The sequence below is a fragment of the Panthera pardus genome, unplaced genomic scaffold, assembly GCF_024362965.1.
Source record: "Panthera pardus isolate Hobbes unplaced genomic scaffold, ASM2436296v1 HiC_scaffold_6, whole genome shotgun sequence".
Classification (NCBI taxonomy): domain Eukaryota; kingdom Metazoa; phylum Chordata; class Mammalia; order Carnivora; family Felidae; genus Panthera; species Panthera pardus.
Window position 1 is genome coordinate 61,968,347 of NW_026526991.1, and position 26,551 is coordinate 61,994,897.

At 45.0% G+C, this 26,551-nt stretch overlaps 2 protein-coding genes across 2 annotated transcripts in view; both read right to left on the minus strand.

The window, feature by feature from the left end:
- Positions 1-6,906: 6,906 nt before the first annotated feature.
- AMHR2 (anti-Mullerian hormone receptor type 2) lies at positions 6,907-14,201 on the minus strand. The gene is made up of 10 exons (XM_019419524.2): positions 12,239-14,201; positions 11,791-11,982; positions 11,450-11,524; positions 11,139-11,263; positions 10,794-11,024; positions 9,112-9,226; positions 8,797-8,969; positions 8,446-8,593; positions 8,138-8,274; positions 6,907-7,251 (listed from the first exon to the last, which is right to left on the minus strand). Exons 1-10 carry the CDS (start codon positions 12,585-12,587, stop codon positions 7,042-7,044), a joined length of 1,755 nt encoding a protein of 584 aa, XP_019275069.1. The 5' UTR covers positions 12,588-14,201; the 3' UTR covers positions 6,907-7,041.
- Positions 14,202-21,786: 7,585 nt separating this feature from the next.
- SP1 (Sp1 transcription factor) overlaps positions 21,787-26,551 on the minus strand; it is a 38,413-nt gene continuing 33,648 nt past the window's right edge. Inside the window, exons 5-6 of the mRNA XM_053895668.1 lie at positions 24,290-24,489; positions 21,787-23,891 (exon numbers count right to left, since the gene is read on the minus strand). Of these exons, the coding sequence (XP_053751643.1) occupies positions 23,578-23,891; positions 24,290-24,489 (514 nt within the window). The 3' untranslated portion in view covers positions 21,787-23,577. The remainder of the gene's footprint in view (positions 23,892-24,289; positions 24,490-26,551) is intronic.

The following is a 26,551-nucleotide window of genomic DNA, read 5'->3' on the forward strand; positions in this document are numbered from 1 at the left end:
AAGATACAGAATGAGTGGTGAATGAGGAAGGGAAAAATCAGAAGAGAGTATGAATGAAGCACTTAAGGAGGAAGCTATCAAATGTGTCAAATGTTGCTGATAAATTATGTAGGGCACCATCTGAGAATTGGCCATTGGATTTTGAAAGGATGGTGAACTTTTTTTTAACACTTTATTTTATGTTATTTTATTTTATTTTATTTTATTTTATTAGAGAGAGAGAGAGAGAGAGAGAGAGAGAGAGAGAGAAGCCCAAGGAGGCTCCACGCTCAGTGCAGAGCCCAACACAGGGTTTGATCCCATGACCGTGAGATCATGACCTGAACCGAAATCAAGAGTCAGACGTTCAACCAACTGAGCCACCCAGGTGCCCCAAGGATAATGAACTTTTTAAGAGTAGTTTTAATGACATGGTAGAGATGAAATTTTGCCTGAAACAAATTGAGGACAAAATGAGAAATGAGGAAGTAGGACAGCAAATAAAAGCAATTCTTCCAAGGAGTGTTGGTAAATAAGGAAGCAGAGAAGTAGAGCAGTAATCAGAAGAGGGTGGGGAGTCCAGGAAGGGCTTTTTTTTTGGGGGGGGGGAGAGGGAAGCACAAATGGGAGAGGGGCAGAGAGAGGGGGTCAGAGGATCTGAGGCAGGATCCACGCTGACAGGCTGACAGCAGTAACCCTGATGTGGGGCTTGAACCCACAAACTGTGAGATCATGACGAGAGCCAAAGTTGGATGCTCAACCGACTGAGCCACCCGGGAGCCCCTAGGAAGGGCTTTTTAAAATAGGAGAGCTTAAAGCATGTTTGTAAACTGATGGGAATAATCCAGTAGGGAGGAAAAATGACATTGCTGGAGAAAGAAGAGATCATTGAAAGAACAAAGTGACCAGAAAGAGTAAGGTTTCAGTCCATGGATGGAGGGACTGACCTTAGATAGGTCAGTTCACGGGGTACAGTTCAGTGGTTGAGAAAATGAGTTCTGGAGCCAGACTACTTACTTTGTGACTCTGGACAAGGCACTTAAAAAGAAACTTCCAGGAGCACCTGGGTGGTTCAGTTGGTTAAGCGTCCAACTCTTTTTTTTTTTTTTTTAATTAAAGTTTATTTATTTATTTTGAGAGAGATGGAGGGAGGGAGGGGCAGAGAGAGGGAGACAGAATCCCAAGCAGGCTCCACACTGTCAGCGAAGAGACAGGGGCTCAGGCCCGGCAACTGTAAGATCATGATCTGAGCCGAAATCAAGAGTCGGACACTTAACCAACTGAGTCACCCAGGTGCCCTCCCCCCAACACCTGTCCAATTCTGAATGTAACTCAGGTCATGATCTCAAGTTTCATGAGATCAAGTCCCGTGTCAGGCTCTGCATTGACAGTGTGGAGCCTGCTTGGAATTCTCTCTCTCTGCCTCCTCTCTGCCCCTTCCTCACTCTCTCTCTCTGAAAATAAATAAATAAATAAAAATTGGGCATCCACTTTCGAATGTCCCTTCTCTGTAAAGAGAGTTTCCTACTATTCTTCCTTTCTAATCTTATATTCTCATAAACTTTGCCTGCTGCTAAAAAAAAAAAAAAAAAAAAAAAAAAAACAAAAAACAAAAAAAAAGAATTAATAAAAAAAAAAAGAAACCTCCAGGCCTCAGTTTTCCCATCTATAAGACAAAGGATCATAATAATACTTAATTTATAGTGAGGTTTAGTAGTTTTTAAAAAAATTTTTTTAAACATTTATTCAGTTTTGAGAGACAGAAAGAGACAGAGCTCTTTCTGGAGAGCTGGGAGGGGCAGAGAGAGAGGGAGACACAGAATCCAAAGCAGGCTCCAGGTTCTGAGCTGTCAGCACAGAGCCCAATGCATATAGAGAAGTTTAGATGACTTAATACACATGAAAGATTTAGAACACCACTGGACATACAGTAAGCCCTATATATGTGTTGGCTGTTATTATTGTAATAGGAGGGAAATCAGAGTCTACAGGTCCAAATGCAAATGCATTGGTAGATGGAGTGGTGGGAAGATGTAAACATTCTTTGCTGATTGCTGTCCTTTTCTTTCTTTTCTTTTCTTTTCTTTTTTTTTTTTTTTTTTTTTCTTCACGGAAGTAAAAAGCAAGCTTGTCAGTTGACAGGGAGGTAGGAGGAAAAGGTTAGAAATAGTCATCTCGGAAAGTGGGCAAATGAATTGATTAGGGAACTGTAATAGGGTTGCTGGGCAGCATGAAGGGCCCACTTGAGGTCTGTGAGCCAAGTATATAAAGTGAGACCATTCAGCACAGGTGGTGGTTTCCTGCAGTAAAACTCCAATGCTTAGGTACAGCTGTGGAATAGAACTGGATTTAACTTGGACTAGGGTTTGCCTAGAAAATACAAGTAAGGGGAAAGGGAAAAGAGGGCAAGGCAGTTAAGTGTGCTTGCATGGTAGTGATTATGACGATAGATGATGGAAAATAAGCTGAAGAAGGAAGGAAAGACACAAGGATGTGATGGACAGTGACAAAGTGGCAGGTCAATGGATTGTATGTCTCAGTGGAGGCTCTCTAGAGTGAGCTGAATAGGTAGAAGGTGGTATCCAGAAAGTGGAATGCTTGAAAGAGTTCTTGGTGGAGGAAAATCTCCTTGGAAGGAAAAGGTCAAAGAAGAAAAGATTAAATAGATTTATCTGCTAGTGATGTATAGAATGTATATAATGATGATAAAAGTAGTGATAAAAAGAGACTTTGAGCCAGTTGCTGAAATGTTCAACAAATACAGAGGAGTGACCAGGAGGTCTGTAAATGATCACAACAGATGAAGTAGCAAGTGGTGTGGTCTGATGGCATGTATTTCACTTTTTTAAATCAATTTTTTAATGTTTATTTTTTATATTAGAGAGACAGAGAGACACAGAGCATGAGCAGGGAAGGGTCAGAGAGACAGAGACAGAATCTGAAGCAGGCTCCAGGCTCTGAGCTGTGAGCTGACAGCACAGAGCCTGGGACGGGCCTCAAACTCATGAGCAGTGACATCATGACCTGAGCTGAAGTTGGGTGCTTAACCAACTGAGCCACCCAGCTGCCCCTGATGGCATGTATTTCAGAGATGCTTGGGTTTTTGGAGGAGAAAGATGGAGAAATGATCTGGAGGCAACCACAGACAGAAAGGAAAATATCTACCATCCTCCAGAGTATGCAAAAGAAAAAAAGCTACCACTCTGGGAAAAGCAAGGTTCATTTTCATGGGTGGGAGAAAGTGAAAAGGACATTCAGAGAAGAGGTTGAAGATATAGAAGATTTTGTAGATATTTCCCTAGACCCGAGGTAGGCACTGTAGAAATGACAAGCAGCATGAGACACCTTTCACTTGCTTTCTAAGAACTTCAGGTAGGCCTATGGCAGGTAGACGAAGGCATAAAACTTTATCCCAGAACCCAATATGTGTTACTCTATAGGCTCTTTATCTTTTTCCTACTAGGTCTGTTGGTCAAAAAGCATTTATTGAAAAGAAATTTAGTACATCAAAAGTGAACGACACCCTCCTTGCACAGATGAGGAAAAACAAGCTCGGAAAGCAGAAATGGTTTAGTGCAGGCTTCACCCTTGTTAGTAACAAATTCAGGTCAGGAATTCGGGACTCTATCCAGTCCCCCAGGCCGTATGCAGAGTCCTGAACTGAGTGCTATAAAGGAACCGGAAGGAGTATAAACTATGTTCCTCCACACCCTCTATGCTCTCAGTTACAGTCTAGGTGAGAATGTGATGCTCACATATGAAATAATTTCAGCAAACAACATAACAATAGGCACAAAATATGCTACAAGTTGTGTTCCTAAGTACCAAAGGGAGACAATGTAAAGTCACATGTAGCTTTTCAAGGAATGTTTCCTGATGATAATTTGTTTACGTGCTTTCAATAAATTCTATAAGTAATTCATGAGAATTAAAATTTGGAAAACAGAAAAGCAGAAAGAAAAAGAAAATTGTTTTTGAGGTCCCATTACCCAAACAGAATCGCTACTATTAATACTTTGGCATATTTCCTTTTTTTCTGGCATGAACTTTTTAAGTAAACACTTAATTTTAATAGAACATGCAAATAGTTCAAAATCCAAGAGGTAAAAAAAAAAAAAAAGTTGGATAGTGACGAATCCGTCTTCTTCTCACCGACCACTGCCCCTGTCTTCAGCCACATAGCTTCCTTCCCATGAGCCCATCTCTGTTCAGAGATTTATGTTTTCAACTCTCTAAAAAGTGTACTTATAAAGTATGGAGTTTAGTTAATAATCACGTAATCACGAGGCTATATTGGATCACTAAGGTAACAAATATACCATACTAATGTAAGATGTTAATAATAGGGGGAACTGGGTGTGAGGAATACAATTTTTCCCCCCAAAATTGCATCTCCATGACATAATACGCATCTCTGTGAGCATGGGGTCACTAATCAGCAGTATCGTACGAGGTAAACACTGGGTTTGGCGAAGTAATCTTCACAAGTGGGACTCTAATATTTTATCACAGAAGTAGGGAATCATAGGATTGTAAATGACTTAGAGAATAATGCACTCCCCTTGCTGAGAAAATTAAACAAATAAACGTTTCTAAGAGTTCACAGCTAGGAGAGCCAAGATTATCATCTTAAGTTTTCTGGGTTTTATGTTAGTGATCCCTTCAATACAACATATTACAACACACCTACTCAAAAATACCGCAAGTGTGCATTGTCATGCTTACGACAACCCTGCCATTGTTCTTTGTATTTGTGGCTGCTCTGAGTTTTGGAGATGGTCATACTTTTGTTTAATAAGCTTTCTTTTGCGGGGAGCGGTTTTAGATTTACAGAATGATTGAGAAGGCAATCAGAGTTTTCATATCCCCCACCCCCAGCCCCCTATTATTAACACCTTATATTATTATGGTATGTTTGTTACCTTAATGTAATGATCCAGTACAGATTCATGATTACTAACTAAACCATACTTTATCCAGATTTATTTAGTTCTCACCTGGTGTCCTTTTCCTATTCTGGAATCTTACCCAGGATATCACATTTTATTTAGTCGTCATGTCTCCTTAGGCTCCTCTTCGTTGTGACAGTTTTTTAGGCTTTCTTTTGTTTGTTTGTTTGTTTGTTTGTTTGTTTGTTTTTGGTTCTAGTTTTCATTTAAGATTTTTTAAAGTTTATTTATTTATTTTGAGAGAGAGGGAGAGAGAGAGAATGAGACGTGTAGAGAGAGGGGGAGATAATCCAAAGCAGGCTCTGTGTGCGTGTGTGTGTGTGTGTGTGTGTGTGTGTATGTGTGATTTCTAGTGGCTTTTCTTTCCCACCCCAGACCCCATTCACACAGGGTGCCCTTCAGGGACATGTTACAATGGGTGCCTGGTTTATAGCACTAGTTCATTTTTTTTATTTTTTTTAATGTTTATTCATTTCCTGAGAGAGAGAGAGAGAGTGCGAGCAGGGGAGGGACAGAGAGAGAGGGAGACACAGAATCCGAAGCAGGCTCCAGGCTCTGAGCTGCCAGCACAGAGCCTGATGCGGGGCTCAAACATATGAACCATGAGATCATGACCTGATCTTTTTTTTTTTTTTTTTTTTAAACTTTATTTAAGTAAGCTCTATACTCAGTGTGGGGAACTCATGACCTCAAGATCAAGAGTTGCATGCTCCTTCAACTAAGCCAGCCAGGAGCCCCCCCTAGTTTAGTTTCTAACTACCTGAGTGCACTTGGGCAAGTTATTTTCTCTTTCTAGGCCTCAAGTTTCTCACTTGCCAAATCAGGGGGTTGGAGGCCTTCTGGTCTAACTCCAGTAGACGATTGGGACGGCTCTGACTTCACTACAACAGGATTGATTCCTGCTCAGTGACTGAGCCCTATGTCTTTGAGCAAGTTACTTAACCCTAGAATCTGTTTTATCATGTGTAAAGTATGGATAAAAATGCCCACCCTGATTGCAGAGTTGATTCAGGGTAAAAAAGAAGAGGTGACAGGTCCTGTGCAGCACCTGACCTCAGTGGACACTCTATAAATGGGAACAGTTGTGACTGAACATTGAGATGATCTCTCGTCCCTTTCTAGCTTGGGTGTTCTAGAGTTCCAGGATTTAGCCTGTGCAGAGCCTGTCCACTTTTAAGCCCTGAGACTTCACTTCCCTTCAGAACTCTAATTCTCTGCAAGACATCATCGTGTGAACAGGCAGCCACCACCTGAAACCAAACACATCAAAATCCAAGATCCTGCTTCCCCCTCACCAGCTGGGCTGCCCTACCCTCTTCCCTGGCTCTCAAGAGCACCCCGTTTCTCTCTCCATCTCTCTCTCTCTTTTTTTAGTAATCTCTACACCCAATGTGGGAATGAAGGAAGAACATCTCAGCAGAGCTCACAAGGCCTTGCCTACAATCTCCACATAACTTCCCCTCTCTCTCTCCACAACACACCCTGCGCTTTTGCTTCCCAGGTTCCTTGTGGTTTCTTACTGCACCACATGACACGACACATACTGCCCTCACCACTCCTGGAAAACCACTCATTCAAAACCCAAGCTTCCCGTGCCCTGTGAGGTCTTCCCACTCAAGCCTCAGGAGAGGACACCCCCAGGACCCTGTGCAGGCCCCACAAAGTGAGCTGTGCCTCTCTGAGCACCTTCAGAGCAGCAATTTGGTTTCATCACATCCACCCCTTTTTCCCCAGTGCTCTGCCATGCGATCGCACCAAATAAAGGCTTGGGGAAGAGAAAGAAAAGACAACAGACAGGAGGAGCCCCAGGATCACATGAAGGAAGGCCCCAGGACATGGAGATAATGCTGACTTCGTCTCCTTCCTGTGCACACCCACCCCTAGTCACTCATTGGGACTGCAGTGTACTAGATGGCCACAGAAGGATCCAAGCATTCAGCAAGTAGGAAAGGCAGTGGTGAGGCAGAGCAGACAGGTATCTGATCACCGTATTTATGTTTGCATGTACATAGGTTATACATAAACTGCATATTTACAGGTGAGAGATGGTACAGGAGGACTCCTGGCACCAGGGCCTTGCTGAATGCTGAAGCAGCAGACATTCAGTGGAGGCCTACAAGGGAGAATGGCAGTGGGGAGGAGGTGAGAGGCAGTCTTCTGGGCAGAGAGGTGGGCAGTCGTGGGTACAGCTCTCTGGGAAGGAGCGGGCCTCCTGAGGACGGGCCAGGGCAGCCAGGCGCTGCTGTACACACTCAGCTGTCAGCCGTGCTTCTGGGTCTGCGTCCCAACAGTCCTCTAGCAGCTCTCTCAGGCCACCAGGGTCCTGGCAAGAAGGACCGGGAGGCAAGTTTAATCCCGGGATCCTGAGTGGCCCCCTGACCAGCCCCAGAGTTGAAAGGTGCCCACCGCTACCCTGTTCTCAACACTCCTCTTCTGACCCTCCCTGGAGCCTCCCTCTCCCGGCCCCAAATGAGACCCAGCCCTCAGCATCTTGCTTCCTATGAGACAGGTTCTTTGGGTGCCTTCCAGAGGGACCAACTTTTCCTCTGAGAAGCTAATTCAGGTTAATGACTTAACACACTGATGGGAAATTACTCTCCTTCCTTTCAGGCAACCAGGGTCTTAGGCAAACACTGCTTAACCCAACAGATACTTGTGCAGTGGAAATTTCAGGCCAGGTAGCAGGGAAAGGGGCTTCCTGTTAGGAAACTATTTATACAGACCCTGCAATTTCACCATTTGGCCACTATTTTAACCCTTTATACCCAGGGCTGGCTTTTATTGGGTCATGGTAGAAACCCAGATGTGTAGGACAGGGCGAGGAATTTTTGGATGGAGTATTGGGCTCCTGGGTACCAGGAGTGGAGCCATTTTGGGAGCAGAGCTCAGGGCAGAAGCAAGGCCAAGGTAGGCTTCCTGGAAGAGGGGACTGGGACACAGGTCTTACGGATGGTGGAGACAAGAGAGACAGACCAAGCAAGTCTGAGCAAGAGGAAGGTGCCTGTCTCAGGAATGGCTGTGTGAGACTTATGGTAGAAGAGGATGAGCTGAGGTACAGGGCAAGTTTGCTCAGCTCCAGCTGAACATGAGCCAGGAGTGGTGGCAGATGAGAGGAGACAGGAGCAGATGGGCTGGTCCTGGTAGTCAAGTCCTTGGAGCCCAGTCCCACACCCTCCAGGTCCCCAGCCCACCAGCAGGTGGCCTCTTACTGTGGTGAAGCAGTGCCAGGTGGATGGGATGTAGGGGCGCCTTCTCTCCTCCACGGCCAAGGTCCACAGCTCACAGGTGGTAGGGGTGCTGCCCAGTTCTGCCTCGTAGGCCAGTTGGAAGGGTGGTGGTCTGCTGTCTGGGGAAAGGCACAGGGGGCTAGGTGTCAGCTAGCCCTAGGGTGTCTCCTTGTGGAAAGGCCGAGAGGGAGAAGGGCAGAGCTTCCTGCGTCAGGAGGCAAGTGGATCTAGAATGGGCAAGTGAGACATGGAGAGGAGGGGAGAGGGGGCACTGTCACACTCATCCTTACCAGGCCACAAATCTGGGCAGCGGCTCAAGATCTCCCATAGGAGCAGAGCCAGAGAGTAAACATCGGCTTGCCGGAGGGCCGTGCCCCAGTCTTGTAGGTCCAGAGTCTTGTCCAAGAGCTCTGGTGCCATGTACCTCTGGGTGCCAGCCTAGAGGGAAAGGCATGGAGGGCCAAGAATCATCTCACTGGCAAGCCTCGCTGCAACACTGGTACGCGCGACATCCCCCCAACTAGACTCAGCAATGTCCCAAACTCTACAGGTACTGCCACACTGCTGCCACAGCAAAGGCCACATCTTCATCAGGAACACTGCCATCATCTCTGGGCCTCACCCTTATCCGGAGTACTCACCTCCATGATGGCAGCTGGGCCTCGGGGTTGAGTTGGGGCCCAGGTGGGAGGCTGGGTGAGGCCAGGGAGCACCAAGGCAAGGCCCAGGTCTCCAATGGCACACGACCCATCCTCCCGAATGAGCACATTCTGGCTGCTCAGATCTCGGTGGGCGATACCTGGTTTGTATTGGCCTGTGGTAGAAGCCAAGGTTGAAGGGGTATGGATCTTCTTCCTTTCTCTTGACCCTAGTTCTTCCCATCTCTAGCTAAGGGAGAATCAGAAACAGCAGTGTGGCTCCTGATTCCCATGGCTTCCTACTCCCAGCTCACCCACCATCCTGCCAGCGCTCCTCATGGAGAAATGCCAGGCCCCGCGCCAGGGACAGCGCCATCCGCATGGAACTTCCCCAGTCACTGGTGTGCTGGGTCAAGTAGTGGCACAGGGATCCCTAGGGAGAAGCAGAGAGAAGAGGAAGACACATGATAAGCTGGAGGTGGCTGATCTACCCCAGGGAGCAGAGATCAATTGACAGACATCCCCCTGCCTCCCCTAGCAGACTGACACACTGATCCATCCAGGCTGAGACAAGAGGCAGTGGAGGAGTGAGAATGTACATCAGTCAGATTGACGGGAAAAACAGTAACCCTACTTCAAATGTCTGAGCTCTTACGATGTGCCAGCCCTCCCGTAATCCTCACAACAACCCTAGGAGGTGTGTGCTCCTGTGATTCACGTTTCACCAATGAGGAGCTTGAAAGAGAGCTAGGTAAACTTGCTGGAAGTCACCTGGTGAGAGACAACCAGAGCTTGAACCCAAGCGGTCTGACTCTAGCGTCGCTCACTAGTAACCACCTTCTACTGCCTGGGGACTTGAGACAAAAACAGAAAAAGAAGAGGCAAGGCAAACTAGGTACTGGTACCTTTTGTGAACCTCCTGGCCTGAAGTGTCAGGCCTGTATAGGATAGCCAGCCGATGGGGACAGCTGTTGGGCAGAAGAGCAGCAGGTGGGGGGCAGGTGGAAATTGGGAGGCAAAGGAGTCACAGCATCCCTCATTCAACAAACATTACCAAGTGCCATCAGTGTGCCAGGGAAGTCAAACAAACAAAACCAAGAAAGCAGAGATTTTTGAGCTGGGCATTAAGGCACAAAGAGGGGACTTCCCAGAATTCAAGATGTCAGAGATCGAGGACTGCAGGTGCTAATAAAGTCCTAAGTCCTTAGCAGGCCCACAGGGCCAGGCCGGGTCTGATCCTTGCCTGCCTCTTCCTCTTCCTCTTTCCCGTCCGTGACCCTCCCCTCGAGTCACATCTCTTCTTCTCTCACAGTACCCCCTCTCTCAGCACTTAACGCGCTTGACAAAACTCAGTTTTGTGTTTACCTGACCCACCCTGTCTCCCCCACTACTCTATAAAATCTACAAAGGCAGGGGCACCTGGGTGGCTCAGTCAGTTAAGCCCCTGACCTCAGCTCAGACCATGGTCTCATGGTTCATGAGTTCGAGCCCCACATTGGTTCCGGGCTGATGGTACCAGAGGATGATTGGGATTCTCACTCTCTCCCTCTCTCTCTGTTCCTCCCCTGCTCATGCTCTCTCTTTCTCTCAATATAAATAAATACACATTTAAACAGCTTAAAACATAATAAAATAAAATAAAGTCTACAAAGGCAGGGACTAAGATGTCTTTCTTAGCACAGGAGGTGTGACATATAATTCATACATATTGGTTGAATGAATATATAAATGAGTTTGGAGGGCCGTGCCTTGAGATATTTCTTTAACAATGGTTTTCTTTAAGGATGGGAATATGATCGTTTTGAAATCTCCTCTTCTTTGTATTTTATGAGTTAAAAACATTAGCAGTATTGCTTGTGTAATAAAAAACCAAGAAAAAACCAAAAAACCATTTTTAATGTGGAGAAGAAGAAGTCTGAAGAAGAATAAGCACAAGCCATCCAGCCATGCACCCACATACACACACATGCAAACACATAGAGATGTCCCTCGGTCCTCACCTTTGGGTGCAGCTCCAGTACCAGCAGGGGCCCACAGGGCAAGGGCCCAGGGCCCCCTCTGCTGGCGGTGATAAAGCGGACAATGTGGTCGTGCTGTAGGCTTGGCAGTTCGTATAGTGCTCTCTCAGCTTGGAACTGGGCCACGGCCCTCAGGGAGAAGGCCTTGATGGCTACCAGCTTGCCTTGCAGCTGCCCAGCCCACACCACTGTGTGACCTCCTTCCCAGATTACCTGGTGGGGACACGGTGCCGGGGGTGGGCCTCAGCTAGCGTCAGGGCCAGGCTTCCTCCCCAGACCACCTTCTGGGGGTGACTGGAGGACCCTCCCCCACCCCTCCCCGGGCACCTGGGAGAAACACAGCTCGGGCAGCTCGGGCAGCTCAGCACTCCAGTCCCTGCCTGAGCCTGGCTCTGGCTCTGGCTCTGGCTCTGGGCCACCTTGGACTCTGCAGGCCTTTCGCTGTAGCAGGGCTGGGGCAGAAAAAAGCCCTTGTGTCAGGGTGCACAGTCATGGAGACTGGGAAGGGGGTTTTGTGGGAGGTAATGGGCTCAGGGTGTAGAGATCTCAGAACCATGGGGTCAGGGAAACGTGGAGAGGGGTCAGAGCTTTGGGGCAGTGACTTGGGGTCACAAGGGAGGAATGGGGTAGATTAGTACCCAAGATGATGCTGCCCAGCAGCAGCAGGAGGAGGAATAGCCCCAGCAGCACCAGCACCATCCAGATGGACTCGCCTGGACATTAAGGCAAGAATGCAGCCTAGATGAGCCCTGTCCCAAATCTGCTCCGTTCCTCTCACCCTCCTCAGAGAACTTGCTTCTGGATCCACCCCCACCTTGGTCACAAGCCCCTTATCTCCCAGTCACCAGGGCAACCAACTTCTCAAGGCCAGGAGGAGGAAAACTTAGGATGGGGGTAGGGTGAGAACTGGCCCTGGTTCTACCACTCATCCTAACCTGGGCCCCAGCCCCCACCAGGCCGCAGCACCCTGAGGGGCTACCTGGGACAGCTTGGGGACCTTGGGAGCCAGGAGTCCCAGGGCTCCCTGGAGGAGGCAGATGGCTATAATTGGCATTGCAGAAGTCAGTGCCACAGGAGCAGGTGAAGAGAGTGGACCTGGGGCCAGGGTGGGCTCGGGGGCTCAGCTCACAGTGGGGGGCCTCACAGTCTGGCTCATCACTGTCTCGGCATCCTGATGGGGTGGAAATTACAAGAGGGGAGAAAGGGAGAAAGAGAGAGAGAGAGAGAGAGGGCGAGCGAGCATAATGGAGTCTAGGAACAGAGAGGGTAACCCCGTCCTCTATCAAAGACATCCCCTCCATCTCATATGGGCTTTTCTTTCCCTCCACACATTCCATTTCTCCTTCTCTCCCACTGCTATAACCCCCACCCCAGGATGTACCTGTCTCCCACCATAGCTATCACCTGCTATATACTTTGCCATTCACCTTGCATCTCCACCTGTGCCTGGTGTTGGGTCAGGTTCCAGATCCCAAAACAGCAGCGGCTGTAGAGGCAGCGGATAACCCTGGGGGGCCCTGGTCCTGCATCTAGCAGCTTCCCCAGTGTCTTTGTGCTTCCCCGCACTCCAGGGGCCTCAAAGAACACACAGGTCCGCCTGCTTGGGGGTGCTGTGGCCCAGGGTGGGGAGAGGGGAGGGTTCATGATGGGAGTGAACGCAGGGGCAAAAGCAGCAGCCAAAAGGAGGGACAGAACATGTTTCATATCCCAGGGCCAGCATGGTAAAGCCACAGGAGGAAACAGGGTCAGCAGAGGCCTGGAACCTGACCCCACCATGGGGACACGTACCTTTTGCCCTCACTCACCCACCCCACTGATTCTTCCAAAGGGATGGCTGCTGCTTCAAGTCCCGCTTTCCCTCAATGGGCGATTGGAAAGGCCCTGCCCCACCCTGTAGACACTTACCTTGCACAGCTATGGGGAGGAGTACCCAAAGGCCCAGAGTCCCCAGCATCATGCTGGAGGAGGCAAGCAGCATGGAGAGGGGAGCATGAACCAGCACAGCTGCCCCCGGCAAGAGCTTCGTTCAGATACAGGACGCTGTGGGTCTTCTGATCCCTCAGTCCCCAACTCCGCCCCCCTCCCTCTTTCCAGTTGCTGCGGGGGAGATGGCTGCTGTGGGGGAGAGGATGGGTGTAGGGAAAAGCAGGGAGAGGGAGGAGCAGAGAAGCAATCACATATCCTCTTCTCTGCAGCCACCTCCTCTTTTCTCTGCAAAGTGGGAGGAGGGGGTCTTGGAGGCCCAGCTGAGAACCCTGTGATGCCTGACTTCAGACCTCTGCCCTTTGCTGACCCTGGAAGAAAGTGCTGGATCCTGTCAGTCCTTCTTAGGCTGGAAACCAGAGTGAGGTCAACTGAACCATTTGGCTGTGCCCAAGATCTCTCTAACCCTTATTTTCAGGGCTCGGATCTGTAGCTCTTCGGGCAGAGGCAGGCTTCACAGACCATACTAAAGTTGACCTCAGTTTCCAAACTCAAGAATCAGAAAGCAGTTATATAAAACTTCTCAGAGTTTAAAAAAGTCACATTGAAAAATGGGAATAATGGTAAATTTTATGTTACCAAAAATTTTAAAATCATATGGAGTCATACACTGAACAAAATCACTATTATTGAGAAGGTAACAAACTTTTATTGAGCACCTATGTGCTATGGCACAGCTAGGGCTATGCATTTTACAATCATCTCATTTTCCCATTGAGCTATTTATTATTATTTTCACTTTACAGGTAAGAAAGGTAAGCTTAGGTAACTTGACCAAGTCACTCTGCTAGGAAACAGAGCTAGGATCTGAACCTAGGTAAGTCTGATTTCAAAGCCCAGGCTCTGTTCTTTACATTATGTCATGAGGCCTGAAAACAAAAAATTCAGCAGTAAAAAATATTTCCATTTGATACAGTGTTTGAATATTTGAATTTGGATGGCTGAGAAAATGTACACCATTCATTACCTGCCAGCAGGCACTAACTAGACAAGGAGGGTCCAGTTCAAACTATCGCCACCAGAGGTCAGCAGACATAGGAGAAACTCAGGATGCTTCCTGGGGGCAAAAAGGGCCAGCCTCCTATGAGGACTAGTATCACCTGTATCTACTAAACTGCAGAGACTGTAAAACGTGAAGGGAGAGCACAGGGTATACAGTGGGAACGTCAGCATGGAGATGGAAGAAGTCTATGGTTTGTGGTGCAATAGGAGACAGGAGTCCAGCTCCACCAGACTCTTCCCCAGAGTAAGACATTACAGTAATAGGTAATCATTTCCACATCTGTGAGCAGTTGGCTCCCATGAGAATTAGAGTCAGAGGGGACCAGTTCCCTGTTTTCCTAGCCTCTGTCCCCCTGGTGGCTGCCTAGAAACCCTTTCTGGCAATGGTCTGGCTTAGACCAGGAATGAGGCTGTAACTCTTTTTTTTTTTAATATATTTATTAATGTTTTATTTTTGAGAGTGACAGAGAGAGAGAGAGAGAGAGAGAGAGAGAGAGAGAGAGAGAGAGAAAGAGAATGAGAACAAGCAGGGGAGTAGCAGAGAGAGAGGGAGGCAGAGGATCCAAAGCGGGCCCTGCACTGACAGCAGAGAGCCCAATGCGGGGCTCAAACTCACAAACCGTGAGATCATGACCTGAGCTGAAGTCGGACGCCTTACCCGACTGAGCCACCCAGGTGCCCCAACTCTTTGATTCTGGAGCCTTTCTCCTGGGGACCCTGCATGAAGGAAGGAAAGAGTAAAAGTTCCAGTAGTTGTGAAAGAGCAACTGGAGGAATGACAAGGGCCAGAGGCAGATAGACAGCTGCCCATCCCTCCCTCCGACCTTCTGGGAGTCTGCAGGGCCCTGCCAGTGAGATGGAATGTTGTACTTAGTTACAGCGATCTTCCTTCACCAGCTCCCAGATCAGATAAGTCTGGGGGTGGGAGTGGGGAGGTGGGCAGGCAGGAGTTGAAGATCAAATAACTTCTTATGTCTGGAGTGTCTCAGGAGACTACCTCCTCCAGAGGGGAACAAGGCAAGGATCAGGCAGGAAGGCAGTCTCCTCACCCAAAGCCTTGGATAACCTACTCCTTTTCAAAGACAGAAACATTCCAGCCAGGTTTATGAGGTGAGGTGGTGATAGAAGGGGTAAGAATCTGAGAGCTGAGGGATTAGGGAGGTCCTGAGAAAGAACCTCAGTATAGAAATAAAGTCTCCCTGGATTCCACATACACAAAGATCTTCATCAGGATCCCGATTCAAGTCTGCAGTGGCCCAGTAAGTTACCTGTGACCCCCATGTCTACAGGATTAAAGTGAGTTGTTTATTCATTTAACTCAGAAATATCTATTCTGTTGTGTTGTTTTTTTAATTGAAGTAATCCCTACATCCAAGGTGGGGCTCAAACTCACGACCCTGACATCAAGAGTCTCGTGCTCTTCCAACTGAACCAGCCAGGCGCCCTTAGGTCTCAGTCTTAAAAAGGAATTTCACTAGGTGCTGGGTCTACAAAGAGATGTGTGATTCCTGCCCTCCAGGATCTCAGAGTCTAGAAAGGCAAGAAGATACATCAACAAGCAACCAGAAAATTACGTGTCAGACTAGGGGTATGGGCAAGGAGTTATATAAGGAGAAAGATCAAATAGGCTAATTCTGTCCAGGGCAGACAAGGGAAGAAAAGTACCTAGAGAGTGTGTGTTGGGGGCAGGGAGAGTAAGCAGGAGAAAGGGGTATGAGATATGAAGAAGAAAAGCACCCTAGATTGGAAAGGTTTTCAAGTTTCTATCAAGGAGACTAGACTTCTCCTAAAAGCAAAAAATTTTAGGGAGGGATTTGGTGGCAGTGCGGAAGATGGATGATTGGCTCGGGGAGACTAGAAGCAGGGAGATCAGTTATGAGACCTGAGCACTAGCCAAGATGAGTACTAGAACAGTGGAAATAAAAAGAGAAAAAGTTGAGATACACTGTATTGGTAATATTGACAGGATTGGTAATCAAATGAATGTTGGTATTTGAAAGAGAATTGAAAGATGATTCTGAGGTTTCAAGTATAAATGATCAAGGGGTAGTAACACTGTTAAGTGGGATGGGGAATATAAAGGATTATTTCCCCGTCTTACATGTTCATTTTGAGTTATCTGTGGGACATCCAGATGAAAATGTCCTGTAAGCAGTCTGCCAGGTTGAGAGAAAAGGTTGGGCTTAAAATTTGGGATAGCTGAAGAGTGGATACAACTTGTTTAAGGGGGTGAAAGGCAGAGTAAGGGAAAGGACACACGACAGGGACCCCAACACTTAAGGGACAGAAGTAGTTATGAAGGAGACAGAGAGTCAGAAAGGCTGAAGGAGAACGAGGAGTTATTAGCCTCACACTCCAAGGGACCAGAGCTCTGAGATGCACATGGTTGCTTCTTAGTAAGGTCTAAGAGGCAAAGGACTGAAAGACCACTGGAGCTGGCAACCAGATCGCTGATAGGTGCTGAACAAAGTGGCCTGAGGGGTGAATAAAAGAGAAGAACTAAGTGTAAACTACTTGCGCTAACTGTGGCAATCAAAAGAGACTAGATCTGAAGTTTACAAGCGGAAGCAGAAGGACAGAGGGACAGATAACATGCTTACAGGGTGACAAAAGGGAACCCAGGAGAGACTGAAGATGAAAGGGGAAAATATCATCAAAACAAGTGAGGTTGAGTGCACAAATGGCAGTGCTGGCCTTGCAAAGGCAAACTCACTCCCAAGAAAAGATAAGGAGGTAAACTAGTATCAGTGACTATATAAATGGAGGGAAAGGGAAGTAAAGAAATTCATCATCTCCGTGTAATAGGAAGAAAATCATCTGCTAAAAAAATGGGGTCAGGATTGGGAAACCTGCAATTAATGGTGTCTCTCTTTCACCCGACTATGAAGTACTTGATGGCAGGACCTGTCATTTTTTAGCCTCAAACTAGGATAGTACCCAGGACACAGTAAGGGCCCAATACATGTTTACTGAATGCATAGATGACACAAATATTAAAGGCCCGTTTAGAGCTACAAAACCAAAACAAGAGCCCAAAACCAAAAAATCCTCCCCCGCATCATTAAAGTCAAATGTTAAAATGTTGTATTGCTAGTGGCTACATAAGGAAATCCAATGGCTGAGTTTAGCCATGGCTGAGTGACTGACAAAGCAAAGGTAGTCGAATGAACACAATTGACTGAGAATGCTGGTAGCCACAGTATAAACAAGTGACCAAGGATTCTTGGATAGGTAGGAAGGGAAGTGAAGCCATAGGCTGTTGGAAAGTGGAAAGACTGTCAGAATAACTTCCATTTCAGTTTCAGATGGGGCCATAATCTAGATTCGATCATGTTAGACACAGACTGGTATTAATTGATGTAAAATACGTTGGGACTACATCTTAGTTTCTAAATACCATTCTCCAATAAAGAACTAAGGGTCCTTGGAGAAATGGCTGATCCTAAGGCTAGGACAGGGAAAATACAAGATAAACATGAAGCATCTTGTACTTCAGAAAGTTCTTTAAAAAGTGCTCAAAAAAGTAAAAGGATGTAGATGTGTCAAAGAGACACAGGAGCCAACCTGAAAGAGCTCCCAATGGTCAAAGCTGGGACAATTTGAGCAATGAAAATAATATAGTACCGAATTATAGACCAGGTCTAAAATAAATATACATTGAGTACATACCAATATAAATTAATAGTGAGGGGAGAAAAGACCGTTTTCTCACAGAATCCCAAATACTCTACATAGATACTATTTCCACTAGGAAGGGAAATTAATTCCTACCAACTCCATTAAGGGTCGGCTAGATTTACTGACTTGCTTCCAAAGAATAGGGAAAGAAAAACAGTGGAGAAATCTGACAAACATTACCTTAACCAAGTGATGAAGACTATCATCAGTAGGGTCATGTGGCTATGACCTTGATAGGATGTGATGAGGACATTTCACATCATTTCACCTGTGTGGTGTTTCTTCCAAAAACCTATAAGCTCAATCTAATAATGACAAAACATCAGAAAAATTCAGATTGGGGGATATTCTACAAGACACTTGGCCAATACTCCCAGACTGTCAAGGTCATGAAAAATAAGAAAAGACTAAGAAATTGTCACAGACCAGAGGAGACTTGGGAAGAGTATCAGCTAAAGGCAATGTAGCATCCCAGAATGGATTCTGGAACAGGAGGACATCAATGAGAAGATGTGAAACCCATAGAGCCTAGGGGTTAGGTAACAGAATGTACCAGTGTCAGTTTCTGAGATTTGACAACACAGAATAGTATATTTACAATAGAAAAAAATTGGGTAAGGGGTACATGGAATCTCTCTGCACTATCTTTGCAACTTTCCTTTAAATTTAAACGTATTCCAAAATAAAAAGCTTATACACAACAACAAAAAAAAGAGGTTGGGCCTGCCCCGTTTCTCTTGGTCCTCCACATTTCTATGTACTCATGGTACATTGATATGGTCATGAAATTGTTTGCCTGGGAGTTAAGTGTAGGGCAATTGTATTAACATGTATGACAGCACAATGGTGTACCTGGAAACTTCTGTTGGGTTCAGTATATGAAATTATAACCATATTTCTCCCCATTCCCACCCTGTCAACACACCAGAGACGTGGCTTTTTATTAAAAAAACTTTTTTTTAATTGGTTTACAAAGGAGCTACAGACTACATTGAAACTAATCTTTGTACAAAAAAGGCAAAAAAAAAAAAAAAAAAAAAAAAAAAAAGCCCCAAAACACCCAGAGACAAAAGGTAGGGGGAGAGACAAGAAAGGAAGATACAAAAGAGCAGGAAGAAACTGAAAGACAAGAGATTAGCATCATACATACATAAGATCAGGGGGGGAAAAAAGAGCAAGAAAGATGAGAGCGCATTTAGAAGTATTTCCCCACACAGCCCTGGTGATAATCAGATTGGAATCAACAACAAACACAGCATGAGAATATTAAGAGATTTAAAAAGGCAACAGTGGTATGGAGACTGGTTATCGCCAGTGTTGAGAAAGAGAAACCTGTTGTAGGCACCGGAGACTGGAGCACTGCCCCTCCCTCCCAGAGGATGACAGACCCGGGAAGAGGAAGCAGGCCCTGGGGCAGCTGCCATTGGTGTGTGTAGAGATGGTCTCCTCAGGTCAATCTCAGCATATTATCCCCATCTTCCCCCCAGAGTCTTTGTACCCTAGACTCCAGGTGAGGGTACAGGACGTCATTGGGAGAAAAAGGTGAAGGTCTGCCCTAGTCCACACAGTTCAAGAGCAGTTGCTGGGAGAGTGGAGGGCAGCGTAGATAAAGCCCATTCCCCTGTGGAGAAGGCACAGTGTAATTCCTGAAGGTGAGACAGAGGAAAACACACACCCCAGGAGAGGTATCAACAGAGTCCTCATCACCTGCAGCCCCAGCTTAACCCCATTTGTTATGCTTTTTTTTGATACTGAAGGGAGTTGAGGGACAGATCACTACACCTCTTCTCACTTAGCAGGGACAAAGAAGACTGGGGATGTCTGACAATAAGGACAGAGGAAAATAGGACAATGTACTCATTTCTCTCAAATGAACGTGGTAGAGGAAATCTTTCTGGGTTTGGGGACGTCAAACTGGAGAAGACATAAGGGAGGAATGAAGCCAGGGACCCCCTTTTTTCCCCCTTGCCTAGCCTTCAATCTAAGGCAAGTGAGCCAAACTGGAAAGAGGGAGTAGGAATTTAAGCTTAAGGCTGTTCAATGTCCTCCCGGGGGCTGGTGTTTAGGGAAGGCAGACAAAGAAAAGAAACAGGTCAACCTCAAAGCTGGTCTGCTCATCCTCCTAGAAAAGGTCTGTACCCCAGGAGGAGAGCCAAGAGAGGCACCAGAGAGAACACATGCTCCCAAACAAAAGTAATAACCTGCCCACATTTTATCAGCAGTTTTCAAAAGCAATGTTTTCCGGGGTTGGAGAAATGCCATATCCTCCTCCCTTTCCCCAAAACTACTGCTGCCACCTTTCATCCTTGCATATTAAGTTACTGGCTCTCTTCTAAGGGAGATGAAACTCTGAGATTTCACATTTCTCTTCCCAACCCTAAGAGGCTACCCAGCTTTGAATAGGGGGAAGGAGAGCTATGCTAAGGGCCCCTCACTTGAGGCAGCTAGACCATCCTCATTTCCTTGGTACTGGGATCTCCAAAACTTGTTTGGTCTGATCCCAAGGTCCAAAAGGCATCAGGGTACTTACAATTGAATGAAACTCTAAGCGAGTAGCACCAGGGCTCCCCCGAAGTGTAACAGGGGCCTGATTAATACCCCCAGAAGAACCCCTCAAAAAGTATATAAATTTATTGCGTCCTAGCAAAGATCTGCAGCTTCCAGTATTCACACAGTGTGAAGATATTAACAATACAAAATATATTCTGAAAGTCAAACATCTGCAGTTCATAGTGCTTTCTCAGATTTGTTAAAAAAATACAATGCTTAGTTTCCTATATAGGATATACAAAAGCAAAAAATATATATATATATATATGTATATAGTAGAAATAAATCAATCAGCCATAGTAATTTACAGCTTTTGTCTCTAACCCTCCCCCAATCATAATCTTTACCCCACACTTCAGTCTATATTTTCTGGGATCAAGGGTTCTGTGTTCTATTTATTCTGAATCAGGCTGAGAAATATCCATTAAATTGCATTCTGCATAGCACCCACAAACAGGGTGCTAGCTGGGAGGTCCCTGAAGGAAGATGGTGTGGGTTGTTACTGCTATGGGTTAAAAGTGAGACAATCAAATGACACACAGATGAATGTGTATGGGCAACCTGAAAGGACAAGGGAATGAGTGCTTTAATATTACCAGTCCTCTGGGCATCTCCTGCCTCACAGGCTTGGTCATTTAACATTTTTAAATAAAAGAGCAACTCATGAAAGGTATTTGAGAATATACCTGTCAGTTACATTGATTTCTGCTGGCCAAAAAGTTCAGGGAAAGGATTTTCAGCAGTAAGCTCCCGTCTTAAGGAATGTAGGCTCCTCACTCCCTGTGGAAAAGACTGAGCAGCTCCCTGCTACTGGGAGACAAGAGCAGAAGCTGCTTCAGTTTGGGGGCCAAACAAGATACTGGATCTGGAGCCTCCAAAAGGGTATGTGGAAAGAACGGACTATGAATTCACTTACAACAAGGTTAATGAAAGGGACTGAAGGTAAACCAGCATTCCATCCCAGAGAAAATCATCACCAAATAACCTTCTAAATGCTTATAAGTCCTCAGCATCATTAAGCTAGTTTATAGCAAATAATTTCATACTGGGGAAGATTCCATTCTTTGAAATGCTCTAGCAAAATACTGCACGCTCCAGTGAGTTATACTGCCCTTTTCCTCCAAAAGATGCCTATATACATGATTACAGATATAAAATAATAAGTTGAGTTCTGCTTTCAGTGGGAATAAAGGGTGTGTGATAAGTGGCGGGGCATGGATGACTTTTACTTCAGTATTAACAGAATTTGATCTGGGGAAAGTTTCTCGCAATAGTTCCTGAGTGTATTAAGTCTGGAGAGGAAGGACCAAATGGAGTGAACTACTGTTCAGGATATTAACAGTTATTGTATTTCAGGTTAAACAACAACACAAGCTTACCCAGACACTAATTTGGATAGATTTTATATAAAATATATAGAATCATAGCATTATCTATTTGTAGTCAAGGTAAAAAGATTTATGAAAGAAACTAGGACTCTGCTATAGATCTGGATGTTGGTTTCCTTTCAAACACAAAAATAGTTTCTTTTTAAAAAGTGCAGTAGAATATCCCCCATTCATAATTGTAACTAATTTAGCATAAGCAAAGAAATGACCTCAGGAACATACCCAGGTTTTAAGACAGATTTCTAGGTAATGGGCCTGAAAGGCATTTTGAGCTGAATTTGATTTATTTTCCAACAATTTCAAATATAATTTCTCATCTGTGTGTAGATATATACAGGCACAAAACACACTCACACACAGTCATACACAAACACTTCATTTTCTATCAGATCAGGGCAATTTTTTATTGCAGGTCTCTTTTAGTATAGGCTAACAGAAAACCTATCCCCAATCTAACAGATTACACACATACACACAGCCATTTCCACACTTCCTCACAGTGAAAAGCTCTCTGACAGATACCAGAAGGTCAAGAGAGACAATGTTTTAATGGCTGGGCCTTGAGGACAACTCTGGTTGCATTTAAGTCTCAGTGCCAAATGCACTAAGAGTTCCCTGCCGCTATAATTTTTGGATCAGTCTCTTCAAGAATCAGGCCATGGAGAAAGCAGGATGGTGTCTCCCAATCTCTCCTATAAACCACAGTGGTAAGACAAGATTTCTTTTTGTTCTGGGCTGTTGTTCCCATGATCGTGTGCTTCCTTTTCCCTTAGGAACCACCCAAGGAAGAATTAAGAGAAAAGATCAAAGAACCACTGCCTTGCCACGGGTACAGACTCTGGAGCTCTGCAGAATGGAAACCTGGAACAGATTTATTGGCTGATGCTCCTTAATAACATGAGAAAGAAACTACCAGGGATGTTCAAAAGAGGAAGTGCATTTCCTTTCAGAATGTGACCTCAGAAACCCATACCAAAGCTTAGACCTACTTTGGAAGACAGCTGTACAAAAGTCCAAATACTCCACTAATTCCTGAACTGGACTACTGTGAGTCACTTCCACTTTTGAGCGCATCATTTTCCTATTGAAAGCCCCTACATATTATTTGACCACTTTTGACAGTTTATACAAATTGATCCCAGATTATAACCTTTAAAGGGTCTCTTGTACAATTCCACAGAAAGACTTCTGACTCTTGATGCTTACAGCAGCTGATGAGAAGAGGTGCCTTTGACTCTCCAGCGCCAAGAGGGTGCCTGCGTCAGTAGTAGTTTTGAACACTCTCTCCACAGCTACCTCAAGCATCAACCTGGGTTTCAAGGCTCTCCATTCTGCTGCTGGGACCAAGAACCTTAAAAGGTTGACAGAAGTGCCTCATCCAGGGATCATTACAAAATATGAAGCAATCAGGTGAGAGAAAGGGAGACAGAAAGGTTGAGTCAAGAAAGGAGTGCAAGAAGCTGATCCCAAATAAAAAGACAAAATTAAGAAAGGAAAAACATTATGTATGTGTATATAAACTAAAAGCAGAGCATATGAATGCTTAATCTGGTGGGAAGCCAAGACAACATCTCTAGAAAAGCTTGATGTGTCACAACAAGGCTCAGCCATAGGGAAATAAGGCAATATAAAAAATGACCAAGGTATTTTGGTCAGAGAATGGTCTCCTTCCTCCTCCCAGCCAACCCCTGCAAATGCATCTCTATATATCTTTTATATATATATATATATATGTATATATATATAATATAGAATCTGGTTTTTTTTTTTGTTAAAAAGTATTTCAATGATCATATATATTTATCAAGGCATGATGGCTTTAGGAAAGGGGGGGGATCCATCATGGGGGAGCTGAGAAGGGAAAGGCAGGAAGGGGAGGCTGGGGTAAGAAGTATAAGAAACTGTTTGGGGTCAAACAAATGCCCATCAAAGGGTGGCACCAACAGAATTTTCACTAATGTTTCCCACTTCAAGGAGGTACTGATGATATAGGTGGGTGCCAGGACCCCATCTCTTTTCTTGTATCCCTCCCCCAAATTCTTCCCACCACCATGCATTTTAATGCCTCATGGCTCTCTCTCCCACATGTCTCTTGGACCCATGCTACCTTGCATCCCAGGGTTGATGGGTATGGCCCATATGTCTCTGGCCCCGGGTGCCTGATCTCAGAAGCCATTGCCACTGATATTAATGGACTGCAGATCCGCCACCTGCATGACGTTGATGCCACTGTTGGCAAGACGGGCAATACCCTCTGGACAGATGGCCTCCATGGCTACCATATTGGTGGTAATAAGGGCTGAAGGGGTGGCAGTGCCACTGCCTTCTGAACCTGCCCCACTGTCCAGGGGCAAAGTGCCCACACTCAGGGATACACCTGGGCCTCCTTTCTTATTCTGGTGGGTCTTGATATGCTTTGACAGGTGGTCACTCCTCATGAAGCGCTTGGGACACTCAGGGCAGGCAAATTTCTTCTCACCTTGGTAAAAGAAAAGAAGATAAGAAACAGACATCTTAGGAAATAGGATTACCTTGTCCAATTCATGGCTTTCAAACTATATTAGAATATTAGGCAATCTTAAGAAGGTGATAAAAACAATAAAAATCTGTTAAGTATCTTTTTGGGGAAGGGGAAGAAAAACAGGTAAAGGTCAAGCAGTACTCAGAAAGGAAGGAACGTAGCAAAAAATAAGGCAGAAAATCCCACTGAAAACCTAACTTCTTCCTCCTTAAACGTTTTCCAGATTAACTCTAATTCCATTTATGATCCACACATTCACTTTCAAACTAAGCTGTTCAGAAATTTTAGTTATTTCATAGATATATTTTGTGTCTTTCTATTCTGATCTATTACTATTTCTCTGGGCTCCTACTCACCTGTGTGTGTGCGTTTGTGTCTCTGTAGCTCATCTGAACGTGTAAAGCGCTTCCCACAGTATGACCAAGTACACATGAATGGCCTCTCGCCTGTATGCCAGCGCAAGTGTGCCCGTAGGTGTGAGGTCTTGCCATATACTTTCCCACAGCCTTGGATGTGGCAAATGTGCTGTTTCTTTTTGCCAGGATCCCCAGAGCCCCTGAAAATAAGAACACAACTATTCATCATGCATTCCAGAGAGAAAAATTAAAGAATCCCAGTGTCAAAAGGTGTCAACCTGATGCCCTCAAAAACTAACCCAAATTTTTATTTTAAAAAAAGGCTTCTTGGGGCGCCTGGGTTAAGTGCCCAGTTGGTTAAGTGTCTGATTCTTGGTTTCGACTCAGGTCATGATCTCATGGTTTTGTGAGTTCGAGTCCCAAGTCATGATTTCACGGTTTGTGGGATTTAGTGCTGTGCACTGTCAGGACAGAGCCTCCTTGGGATTCTCTCCCTCTCTCTGCCCCTCCCCTACTTATGCACGCTCTCTCAAAATAAAAAAAACTTAAAAAGAAAAAAGGAAAAAAAAAAGGCTTCTCTTTAGTATCAAAGGAAAAACCTTTGGTTGATTCTGATTCTTAATACTCAAAATTCAAGTTTTAAGTTTCCTTTCTACTGGATATTTACTCTTCCCTGTTTTTTATTCCTTAATCAGTTTTGATGTTTGATGTTTGTGGGTGACTTGGAAAGTCTGTAAGGCATTTTCCTGTATTTTTCAGGAAGTTTAAGTCTCAATACAAGCATTTTCCATGGGAACTACTGTGAACATGGTGATATTTTTGGCTGGGAAATTACTTAAGGAGCAAAGCACCTAGTGGAAAACTTTAAAGAAAATATAATAGTTTATAACTATAAACTTATCTCCTAAAATAAAGCTCAAGAGCCAAATGGTAAATATTAAAAGCTGGAAAGCTAGAGCACTATCAGGGACTTCAGTGGGAGAGAAAGATGGGCTGTATAAAAGTTAAAACAGGGGGAAAAAAATCCTAACTAATTCAAGGTATATTTTAAAAAATGCATTACAGGGGCGCCTGGGTGGCGCAGTCGGTTGGGCGTCCGACTTCAGCCAGGTCACGATCTCGCGGTCCGTGAGTTCGAGCCCCGCGTCAGGCTCTGGGCTGATGGCTCGGAGCCTGGAGCCTGTTTCCGATTCTGTGTCTCCCTCTCTCTCTGCCCCTCCCCCGTTCATGCTCTGTCTCTCTCTGTCCCAAAAAAAATAAATAAAAAACGTTGAAAAAAAAAATTAAAAAAAAAAAAAAAAAAAAAAGCATTACATATATATATATATATATATACACACACACACACACATATATATACACGTATGCATATATATATGTATATACATACACACATACATACATATACACACACCCACACACCCAATATGAAGCAGTTCCTAAGCTTCTCTCAGCAATCAGTTCTGAAATGTTTTTGCCAAACCAATTTGTTCCATGTGTGATCCATTAGTGGGCATTGGGGAGATTTCCAGGAGGGACTTTTCTTGGGTTTTAACAACACATATTAGCAGAGGGGAAAAAACCATAACGGAAATGAAATCACATGTAGGTAGAAATCAGAGAACTTACTTCAAAAATTTAAATCCACTTTAAGCTTTGTTAGAAGGAAACTACTGTACTCAGTGCTTATTTTTTTCTTCTAAAGATTTTATTATTTTTAAGAAATCTCTACACCCAACGTGGGGCTTGAACTTACAATCCCAAGATCAAGAGTCACACACTGCACTGACTGAGCCAGCCAGGCACCCTCAGTGTGCTTTTGATGCAGGTTTTTCCTGTAACATATGGTTAACCTACAAAGAACTCAAATTATTTTTGGTTTTGGTGCTTTTCTCATTTTTGTATTTATTTATTTATTATTTTAAATGTTTCAGAGAGAAAGAGAGAGCGCGCGAGCTTGCACCACACAGGGGAGGAGCAGGGCGGGGGATGGAGGATCTGAAGCAGGCTCTGTGCTGATAGCAGACAGCCCCATAAGGGGCTCGAACCCACAAACCATGAGATCACGACCTGAGCCAAAGTTGGACACCTAACCGACTGAGCCACTCAAGGTGCCCATTGTTGTATTTATTTTTGAGACCAAAGCTTAACAGATTTTTAAGGTGTTAAGATTTTTTAAGGCATTAAAAAATCTATATGACTTTGTATTTTCTTTCAAAAGCAATGAATTGTAGAAAAAGAATAGAACTTGGTACTCTCCAG